The sequence below is a fragment of the Vitis riparia genome, chromosome 8, assembly GCF_004353265.1.
Source record: "Vitis riparia cultivar Riparia Gloire de Montpellier isolate 1030 chromosome 8, EGFV_Vit.rip_1.0, whole genome shotgun sequence".
Lineage (NCBI taxonomy): Eukaryota > Viridiplantae > Streptophyta > Magnoliopsida > Vitales > Vitaceae > Vitis > Vitis riparia.
In genome coordinates this window covers 1599128-1611012 of record NC_048438.1, presented here as the reverse complement: position 1 = coordinate 1611012, position 11885 = coordinate 1599128, and the positions used below count along the sequence as shown (strand labels likewise).

The following is an 11885-nucleotide window of genomic DNA, read 5'->3' as shown; positions in this document are numbered from 1 at the left end:
CTTTTTTGTTTGAATAACAATACTTATAGTATGTTCTTTATCAAGTTTTTATCTCACTTCTTTAGTTTAAAAAACTCTTTCACATATTCCAAACATTGACTGTGATGAGGAGTGTGACTTTAGGGCTAAGATGGATTCTACTTAGCTTACTAGATTATTCTTTAACCTTAGGGTTTAATTCTTCTTTATATTTTAGTTTTGATTTGCATTTTATTAGGCCAGAATTTTGTTATTAGCTAGTTAAACTCTGAAAATATTTCTTAATTATTCTATAATTATATTTTTGTTTTGATTTCTAGTTTTAAGTCTATGCGTATGTTTTGCATGTTTGGTCTTCAAGTAAAATATGTGAAATGATCATGATATCTTTGGCCTCTAAGTTCAAGATATCACTACTAATAATCAAAATACGAGCTTAGCAGTAAATTTGAGTCATTTCGATGTTGGGCTAGGGTTTAACGATTGAAATGTTGACCATAACCCTTAGAAGTAGCATAAAGAAATTAACACGTAATATGGTACCTTATACCTATAAAACCTTTCGAAAGGATTATTATTTCTAAAAAACAATCAAAATCCAAAAAGATTACTATTACACAACAATCAATATCTTGAAAAACTTTCACTATATCTAAATTTATTTAAGATTTCAAGTTCAATTGGGAATGATTTTAAGAGAATTAGAAGTACTTAATAACATGCTTGACAACGTTTCCTCATCGAAATTAGGTTTTTGGCAAACTTTTAAAAATCTATAGAATTACTTTAAGTGATTCCAAGACAATTACTTGGTAGATCATCCTTTGATTTTTCTTTTGTTTTTTTTTCTTGGTTTATATCCAAACACCAAATAATTCTCCTAAAACCCGTTTCAAATAGAAGCACTACTAGCAAAAGTACTACAAAATAAAAGCCTTTTAATCAGAGTCATTCTCAAGCGGGCTTTTAATTCGATCAATATTCTAAATTCTAGCAAATGTTCTTCTCATAAATCCATTTCTTCCTCCATATTCAAAGCAGAGAATAGTGATATTGTTCACTGTCCTCAAGCTTGAAGAGTGCTCTGGTTAGACTCCTCTGGAGACTTCAACGACCACCTATTCAAACGAACTGATGCCTTCTTAACCTATAAGAAGAAATCACAATGTGTTATTAAACAATTCATGCCTCTTCAATCATTACCAATATCAAGTTCTTTCATGTTTGATCTAAGCTGCTTAGGTAGATAATATCATCATGAATGTACTAGTTGTTCTATAATATTGATCACAACGATTTCATATTTGTTCTTGTGTCTACCTGGTCATCCCAGTCAGTTCTCCATGTCATATACATAAGCACAAGTGTTTGTGCTCCTACTCCACACAGCATTCCAATCCACATACCCTGTAAAATCAAAGAAGAAATCCCAGAAGACACAGCAAATTTAGAATCTAGAAGCGTTTTTGCTTTGTTCATACTATTTGAGTCACATATATCAAAATGATCGCATGGATTTGGAAATGGTTTTTTCAACCACTGTTGTCTCAAAAACATATTAAAAAATGTCGTGTTTAATTAAAAAAAAAAAAAAAGACTTAAGGATGCAACGTCGTACCCGAACTGAAAGATCAGCTACATAAGCAAGCAAAACTCCTAATGGAATCCCAACGACATAGTAGCAACCAACATTGACAATTGCAACCACTGCTTGCCAACCACCACCTATAGCCACACCTGCTACGAAGAATAGAAAGATTGAAAAGACAGAAGATATTGATATATGTATATATTTTCTATTATCGTATCAAGCTGAAATTCTTAAACTCTGTACAATTAATGTCCGAAAAATGACTATAAGTACTTGCCTGTGAGTACTGGCTGAACACTATTAAGAAAGATTGAAAATGCGAGAAGGACAGAGAGACTTGAAACCATTTCTACTACTTCCTCATCACTTGTAAATAAGTATGCAATATCATGACCAAAGACTAAACACAAAATCCAGAAGAACACTCCAATACAAATTGAAGTACTCAGGATGACTTTTATAGAGAATTTTGCAGCTTTGGCATTTCCTCTTCCCAGCTCATTTGATACCCGCACGCTACACAGATAAAAAAAAAATAAAAGAGTTCTATTTAACAAAGTAAAAGAGTCCATTATAGGGTTGAATAAGGCAACTGGTTCTAGTAATAGAAGCCATACCAGGTGCCAGAGAGGAAGCCAAGTGGTATCATAAACTCCCATGCATTAATATTGAGACTGCAAAGTCATTACAAGCAATTTGCCTAGTAAAGTGAGATACAAATGTGCCTACACGCACACACACACAAAGAAAGGTTTGGATAAAATCTCACCAGATAGAGAAGGCAGATATGGCAACCGATGCATTTTTCAAATATCCAGCCAATAAGAGTATGATAGCATTGTACCATAACTCTAAGCTATTAAAGATTAGGAAGAAAAAAAGAAATAATTAGGATGAGATAATTCTGTCATAAATGCACATGCATCAAGAATGTGATAATCATTAGCACATTGTCAATTTCTTTATTCTTTGACAAATGTTAAGATACCAACTTTCCTAAAAGCTTAAGGAGTCAGGATATGGGTGTGACACTATATAAATTTTATGCAATTTGACTGAACTAAATTTACCGAAAACCCACAAACTTACAACAAGAAAAACATAAAATAATTGAGATGTATTCTTTTTTTATATATATATAATCATTTTCTCTCTTATTTCTCAAGTAAATTTAGATTTAAAATTTTCTAATGAATCCTTATTCGAAAAGGAAACCAACAACATAGGAATCATTTAAGTTGAATGAGATATAAATTTGAAATAAATCCTCAATTTTAAACCAAAACAAAGTATCTACTATATGCGGTCTTTTTTTTTCCTCATAACTCATTTGATTCTCAATAAAATTAAACTTCATGAACTTTTGTAGATTCATTCTTTAGTAAAAAAAGGAATCCAATAACACCAAAATCATAAAACTTGATTTCAAAATGAATTTACTACAAATTTTCAAATTCCTCACATGTAGCGCCATACCTACACCACCAAAATCAAAGACTCTAAAATAAAAAATTTGTCATAGAAATTAATTTATTCCAATTTTTCAAATCCCTCATGTGTGACCCCTATACCTATACTTGGAGAGACATTAGAAATTACGGATTACAAGTACATTAGATAGGGTAATGAACAATAAGAAAGACTCAAAACTCAAGACCTCCAAGACTTTAGGTCTAACACCATGTTACTCTACCAACTTTTCTAAAAGCTTAAGTCGTTAGGATATGGGTTTAGGATGTATACCAAGCTACCAACAAGCCTTAAGGGTGGTTTAAATTCCAAAGTAAATTAGTAATAACTGACTGTCCGTCTCATAGCATTGAACTTCACAATTCTGTACATAAAACTTGGTTTGCACCTCATGCTACGGTGTGTTGACCAGCCTGGGTACCCTCTTGTATTTTCTCTTGTTACCTCATTTCATTTATTTGTGATACTATTCCTTTAAACAAAAAAACTGATGTGTTTGATGTTTCTGGGAAATGGAGGGCCATGGTTGAAACATGAAAGAAGTTTAAAATTGAAGCAATATAATCTTTATATGTTAAATTGGAATTGGGGGCTTCAATTCCTTTTCCCACAGATGTAATCCAGAATCCATGGTACCATTTAAAGCAGGTTTCCTCTCAAAGGAAGCTAGCTAGGGAAAGGTGTTAACCCTAGATCAGTTTCAAAGGAGAGGGTGATTGTTGGCTAATAGATGTTGTCTTTGTAAAGTCAAAAAAGAATCCATTGATCACAACCTCCTTCAATATTATACCTAGACAAGGGTCATTTGACAGTTGCTTTTCATTCTAGTTGGTGTTTCTTGGGTGCAGTCTCCCAAAGTCAAAGAAACTCTTTTAAGTTGGCAAGGATCTTTGTGGGCAAAAGATGTAAGAAGGTTTGGAGAGCAACCCTCTTGTGCATTTTTTGGACTACATGGAAAGAAAGGAATCGAAGGTCATTTAATGAGGAGCAATTAGATCATGCTCTGAAAAGTTGTTTTCTTGATAATCATTTTTTGCGGGTGAAGTTGTACATAGATGTAGGATATGCCTTCAATCAATTTTGTTGATTGGTTGGGCTCTTGCTAAGGGAATGAAGTTTTTTTATGTCCCCTTTTTTCAGATGTGCCTCTTTGGTGCCGTGTATATGCCTTGTGCACTTTGATGTGCCCTTTGTCGTGTATAGATGTGAGTATTGTAATGGTGCTTCTAAAGACTACGATCCTGCAACATGGCAGTAAAATGATGTTGCTGAATACATGAATATATCTATTCTGGACATGGAAAGACTCCAGGGATTCATGCTAGATTACCTAAACAATTCTAGGTATAGGTTATGAGTAATGCAACTTATTTGATCTGTGTAGGGTCTTTGGTTCCTTTGGACACCAGAGGATGCATGGACTGGCAAAGAGGCAAACTTTAGGACATTTTGAAAATTTTTGGTTCTCTCTCATCTTTATACCGATTCTAAGGAAAGGAATAAGCATGATCCTAAGTCTCAAATGTGTCTTTTTATTGAATATGGAATTTGATGTTGTTTTGGTTATGGGTTTTGGAATGCTGAAAATTGAAAAGTCATTAGAATGATGTGATATTCAATGAATCTTCCATGTTTAAAGACCGAACAGAACAACAAGACCACAATAAAAAATGCTGAATTTGTAAAGACCTTGCAAGATATCTAGTGGGGATGTCCAAAAACCTTAAGACGGAGAATTTAGAGGTAGAATATCAGATTCCTCACTATAAGAAGATCGTCAAAAGTTAGCAAAACCTAGCCTGTTTTTCAGCTCTTTTACATTATCTTTTGCTAATTGACAATGCTTAGCAGCACTGTACAAGGAAGCCCTGCAAATTGAAACTAGGGAAAAGAGCATGAAGAAAGCTATGGATGATGGTACGAAAACTTTTGTCATTTTGTTAAAATTTGTACTAATATGATTGTGGACTTAAGTCTACATGTTTTTACATAGTCTCCAGGCACTGGTACAAAAAGTTTGATGGTGTCATATCTTGTAATGTCTTTAAGTAAATGTCATATTTATCATCATTATTTCAAAAAGCTGATAAACGAGATGCCCTTCATGTTATTTTAGCTGCGCAAATGATCATTTGGAAGAATCTTGTGCCACTCACCCCCATCTATGTTGTTGACGTCCCCGTCGTTGCCTCTTCTTGAAACCTCTCGATGTGTTTCCATAACCTTCTTAAGAAATCTGCATGTTCCCAACTTGCTTGCCTCTTAGGTAGTCCTTTCCATAACCTTCTTAAGAGGGACCCTTTGTCTCCTAGTGACCCGTTCAACAAGGATATTCTTCACCTCATTCTCCCGTGAGGCCTCGAATGGATGTAGGCCCCTACACTTTTGATGCTTGGAATATTGCTTTTTCTTGCCCATCGAGTTCACCTTTTCCTTGGTGACCTTGTCCATGTGTGTGTGGGATACCTCGGCTTGCTCCCCTTTTGCGTCTTTTACTTGCTTTGGGTTAACTTGGAGGGCACTTAGTAGCTGCATCAAGCCCATATGTGCTTCGTTTTCTTGTTTCCTCTCCTCAATCATGGCACTGAGCGTCTTCCTTTCAGGACAATCCCGTGCCCAATGTGGACCATCACATAGGAAGTATTTGATTTTAGGTGTAAAATCCTTTCTTTCCGCTTTACCTCTTCTTTCCCAGACTTTAAGCATCTTGCCTGATCCCATTCTAGGAGCATTATAGTTCCTTGAAACCTCGTCTCCCCCACTCGCACCGTGCTATCCTCCAAAGACTCAACCTTGGAGGAGTCTCCCTTCTTGTAATCCATTAAAGACTCTGCTATTACCATAGTAGTGGCTAAGTCTTGAACACTTCGACGCCTTAATTCCTACTCAGCCCACCCTTACAGGTTATCCATGAAGTTGAATAGCAACTCCTCTTTAATCATGTTAGGAATCTCAAGCATGAGCGAAGAAAATTCCTTGACATAGTGGCGTATCGAGCTTGTGTGCTTGAGATGCCTCATGTTTTTCCTAGTTAGGTAAGCCATGTCCTCAGGCTAGAACTGCCTCTTGATCCCCCTCTTGAAGTCCTCCCACGTCTCTATGGTGTAAATGGTTTTCTCCATATCAGCGAACCTCTGACGCCACCATAGAGTAGTTGTGTCAGTAAGGTAAAGGGTTGTAGTCCTTACCTTAGCCGTCTCATCATTTTGTGCGATAGCCTCAAATTATCGCTCCATATGCCATAAAAAGTTGTCCAACTCCTTGGCATCCTGCTTTCTACTAAACCCTTGTGGCTTTGGCACCTCCACCCTAGATGCCTCTTATGTGGCCATGACCCATGCCGACACAGCAACCTTGTAGATGGCCAACTCCTGCCTAACCTCTTGGTCTCGGGACTCCATTCGAGTGGCCAAGGCTTCCATCCTTGACTCCATGCTAGCAAGCATGCTCAAGATCTTTTCTTGGAAAGACACAAACTTCTCGTGCGACACTAATTGAACTTGGAGACTACCATCCCCTCACGAAGGTCTTGGATCCACTCCCTTAGGTCTTCTAAGTCCTTTTCCATGCCTTGCTCGATCAAGTCCACCCCTTCCCGGGTGTCTGCCATGGCTAGCTCCACCTTGGCTAGCCTTGCCTCCATGTTGGCTATGGCATCACAAGATTTATCTTTCTTGCCCCTACCCCGTGTAGTATGCTTGATCTCCCTCCCACGGATTTGCTCACTAGTCTCCTCTACGTTGGAGCCTGACATGCTTCCTTTATTATGTCCATTTCGTAGCCGCGCTCTGATACCAATTGTCATGGACTTAGTCTTTTTCGAAGCTCTTGCGACACTTAGACAAGTAAAAACACTTGATCTTGCTAAGTCAGCCTCACTCCCAATGCTTAGCTTGCTAGGCTAAGATGCTCACGACTTGAAAGCTTTAGAATGCGTAGTAGGCAACTCTTAAAGAATGAAAGCTTTTATGACTCAAAGGAAGCTTTACAAGTGCTTTGGGAACTCACTTGCTTGGTTAGGAAGTGATTTGGGTGGTGCCTTGACCAAATGAGGGTCTCACCTATTTATAGGCACCTTAAGAAGTTTTTGGAACCTTAAAGGGTTCCTTACAACTCAAGAATAATCTAAAACATCCTACACAATTCTATGTACAAGACTAGGTACAAGAATATACAAGAGATCTCTAGAATTCTCTAGAAAGTCTTGGGCTCCTCTTATGTCTTCCACCATAGTGTAGAGATGTGTGGACATTTCTAGGCATCTCTAGAGCCTTCCACACTCTTCCCACTAATGACTTAGTGTAGATGGCTCCAGAAGTCTTCAAAAGCTTCTTGTCCTCTATATAACACTTATGGGGAGGGTCATTTGGAAGAATCTTGTGACAGTAAGCTCAAATCGTCAAACCTAATCTAGGTTGAAAAACATCTCCCACTTTTCTCAATAATGCTTCTCAAGTTCCCTCCACCACTTCTACTGAAAGATCGAAGGACTTTGAATCCACTACAAACCAACACCGACCTCCCCTCATCAACATGTCACCCTCGCCAACATTTCATCTTCTGATTCCCAAGTAGCTAACTTCTTGTGTATGTTGCTTTCCTACATGTGTGCGTAGTTTTTAGATTTGCTTCAGAATTAAAACTAGGCTGTAGGATGAAAAAGAACTAGTTTCAATCTTTGTGTCCTGGCTCAAAGTTTCCCTTCCATATATGTTGTGAATAAGGCTCCTTTTATAGCCACTATCCCTACTACCAGGCCTTCCTAGTCCTTGAGTCATCATGGGAATCCTTAGCACTAACTAGGGATGAATATGCTTTTGGAAATGGGCTTCTATGTTGCATGGGTTCAGTTATGAGTGTCGGATGAGAGTCTATGTCTAAGTATTCAATCCTTCAAAATTCAAATTTTAGTAGACAGGGACTCGGCTAAAAGGATCTAAAAAATGGGGAAGGGTATTAGGATACGATATGACGTAATAAAAGAAAAATCAATTAAAAAGTGAAGATATCCATTTTAAAAAATTTATCTTTTCCCTTTAATCTTTTTTCTTTTCTGCTTATCCCTAAACATTCTTACAAAAATTCACTTATCAGTTAACTCTTCTTTTTCTATAATGTAATTATTACTAAGAAAATTGAAAGAATAAAAAGATATCAATTAAAATATCAAACTGTCACACCTAAATTAAAATACGGATATCCAACAAAGATCCCATACCCACACCTATGTCATGTCATGTTGACATGCGTACATTAAGTGAAATTAAAGGATCTAGGTATCATAGATGAGCTCTTTATTGGTCCTTAATTAAGAACATTTGTGTGAGTACCCTAAGTTATAGGAACATCTAGGTGAAACCCACAACCCTAACAAGTTCAAGATCTAATTCCTCTTATTTAACCTAGCTTACAGACCTAGGTTATTGAAAATGTTAATTCCAAAAAGGTGGAAGCCAATATGAAACATAACCAAAATATATGTTTTTCCACCATGCCTTGACACGAATATGCAAGATCTTCCTTTCCATCCTTGATATCTATTTTTTTAAAAGAATTTCCAATATATCTTTTTTCTCCTTTGAAATTTTATATCCTTAGTTTTTAGGATTCAATTGAAATGGCTATTAGACAAATTTATTTTCTTAAAAATGACATCTTCATGAGAAGCAAAGCATATAAATTGGAAGAGAGGAAAAACATAGCAATTAAGTAAACTAAAAAATTGTTGATCAGGAGTTACCAAAGCATAAAACCGGAAGAAAGTGAGAGCTTTACTACAGGCAGTATGTCACTGAAGGCAGCTTTGCTGAACCCACTCCATGTTTGAGGGCACCAACCTCCGAAGATGTATATAAACTCTCCAATGATCATTGACCAACTGGATATGTTCAATGCACCCATTGCTCCAGGAATCCCTAAGTTCAGTTTGATCACAAAGATCCAGGACAACAACACATGAAGCACAAATGAGGAAGCAGACAACCACCCAATAATCATGTTCTTGAGTTGAGCTTGTAGATACATTTGGATGGTCATGCTAAAGACAAAGGAGTAGAGAATGGGAAGGAGCCAGAGAGAGAAATTTCCAGCAGCTATTGCTATGTCATCTTCCTGGCCAAGTAATTTGAATAGGGGGGTCGCAAAAATTAAGACAGGGGATAAAATTGTGGCAACAACAAGATCAACAATCCATGATCGTTGCAAGTATATGCCCATCATATGGTATTGCTTTGCTCCAAACGCTTGCCCACAGAGAGTTTCAGTTGCACTTGACATGCCCAGCTGCAATAGAAAAACATAGAAGAAAGGAGTTCTATCAGGATTTGCATGTATGAGCTAATTAATTGTCTGTTTATGACAAGTTATTTTAGAAGATAGACTAACATCAGAATTCATTTCTCAATGGGGATAATATTTATTGCAAATAAAGATAATTTTATCAATTCAATATGCATAGTTTCCACAAATTCAAGTGTCTGTCCCTTCTTCTGAAATAAATAAATAAAATTTCTATTCCAACAATTCTACAAGTTATAGCATTTAGGATGAGTTTCCCCCTGTTTGGACAATGAGAATTGTGGGCACACCACCACAGTTGAGTTAGAGTTTTGTGAGGCTTTAGGGTTTTATTTTTTTCAATTTCTTTCTCTTGTTCCTTTGAACAAACTAAAAATTGGTAGTCCCATAGGCATACGAGAAACATTGAAAAGCAGAGGTTGTTAGTAACAGGACAAGACCCAGTACAGGGTAATCCAACCTCAAAGATAGGTGTGTAGCCAATACTTACCAACACCTACCAATAGTCACATGCAGCAATCCTTAAGACAAGATTGTCCTAATCTGCATATGCCAAGACTTATCACCATGTGAGACAAGATGGTGATCTTGACCATAGGAATAATACTGGTGATAGTGGTATGCTGATTGTGATGCAAGAAATGCTAGTAACAATGGTAGTCAAATGTAGGTGGTGGTGGTCATGGTAAAATAGGAACTAGAAACAATGGTTGAATTCTTAGGTCCAACCCCCAAAAGTGTGTCGATTGACTTGCAAAGAGCTGTTTCATGTAACTTTCCTTCATCTTGGCAGGAATTAAGTAGAACATTGAAAAAGGGTGAGATGAATACCAGTGAAAGGGGGAGTTCAAGATTTGGTCATGACCAACTTGCAACTACAATAAAATGGAAGGAATATATAGTACAAGTAAGTGCTTACCACTATCCCATTTACAAAACGTATAATGACGTTTAGCATAAGTGCATATCCAGAGAGATCTAGTTGACTAATGTGACCAACAAATGACTGTGTCACAACCAGCATGCCATAGGTTGTCACTCTAGTTAATATTGCAGGAAATGCAACCCTCCACATCTTCTTTGATTCATCCCAAATCCTCCCTTTCAGATCACTTGTACTATCAGCTTCTGAACTCAGAAGCCTCTCTTCCATATTATTATCCATAATCCTGTAATAGAAACATGATAAGGGAAATAATCTCAGTTCATATGCTTCCAGACTCTATAACCTCATTGTAGAGGGATCACCACAATAAGTTCTTGGGAGGTTCATCATAGAATCTCCTTCGCCATTCAATCAAACAAAAATAACAATCTTCAACCAACACATGACAAGTTGAAAAGCACTCTAATAATCTGGAATTTCAAAAGTTGAATAAGGTTGTAATATAAAAGCAGTTGGTTATGCAAAAATTCCCTTTCTATTTGATTAAAAGGCCATTCAGTTTCAATTGCAAGACACCAGTGATTCATTCAAGAAAATGTACCACCTTAGTCATCGATGAATATGATTTTGAACACTTTTTCTTTCATCACTCTAACAAAAAAGAAGCAACTAGCTCTATCCTTGTTGTTTTCAGTTGGTGGAAACCTGCAATTGTGGAAGCTAAAGCTAGTACATTCTTGCAAATCCCACAAGGGGATAGCGAGAGATTTATTGGCAGTACAAATCTGACCAACCCAGCAGTCTTGGTTCAATCCAATCAGTGTAGAGAGAGGCTTAAGTTAGACTCTACAGTCTCCTTTCAACCATGGGGGAGAAAGGGCACTGATTTATAGTGAGTATTGTTAGTGAACCAGGCAATAAAAGATGAACACTACATACACTTCAGAATTTCCTCAAACAGCATGCCAACACAAAACAACCCACTGCTCAACAAGCTATATAAACCATCTGGGTCATCAAAAAACATGAATTTGAGCACCATTTTCTTTCATAAAATCTTGCAAAAAGCTCATACAACTTATCATATTCTCACCTGTATTACACTGCTGGTGCAACCCAATATTGGATATGGACAGAAGCTGGAATGGTTTGAGTCTTGTATACTCCTCCCAGCAACTTTGGAGGAGGAAAGGCACTCTTGATGATGAGTTTTACTTTTTGACGAAGCCCATTGAATATCATTGGGAAGCCGGTTGGGACCAAACACCCAGGAGAGTTTTTCCTCTTTACTTTCATTTATTTATTTTTTTTAATCGGTTGGATTTTTTTTTTTTTAATTAATTTTGAGAGCTATTCAAGGGAAGAAAATGAAATCCGTGAAGAAAGTGGAACCCAAACTCCATCTAATATGCATGATGTTGAGATGGTTGCTACTGTGCTTTCTCATTGACTTTCAGTTGAAAACCGAAAGTTTTAGGGAAAGCGTTGGGGAAAGAAACGGTGAGAAAAAGTATAGAAAGGAAAGAAAAAGTGAAAGAAAATGAAAAATAAATTTAATATTAATAAATTATTTTTATTATTTATTTTATATTTATTTAATTTATTATAAAAAATTAAATAATTTAAAAATATATGACTTTCTCATTAATTTTATCTATATTC

At 36.6% G+C, this 11885-nt stretch overlaps 1 protein-coding gene across 1 annotated transcript; it reads right to left on the bottom strand.

Annotated features, from left to right (window-relative positions):
* Nucleotides 1-838: 838 nt before the first annotated feature.
* Nucleotides 839-11486, bottom strand: LOC117919651 (protein DETOXIFICATION 24-like). The gene is made up of 9 exons (XM_034836858.1): nt 11317-11486; nt 10257-10506; nt 8781-9322; nt 2340-2426; nt 2188-2244; nt 1848-2086; nt 1598-1716; nt 1300-1386; nt 839-1126 (listed from the first exon to the last, which is right to left on the bottom strand). The coding sequence occupies exons 2-9, from the start codon at nt 10500-10502 to the stop codon at nt 1046-1048; spliced, it is 1458 nt and encodes a 485-aa protein (XP_034692749.1). The 5' UTR covers nt 10503-10506; nt 11317-11486; the 3' UTR covers nt 839-1045.
* Nucleotides 11487-11885: the final 399 nt, after the last annotated feature.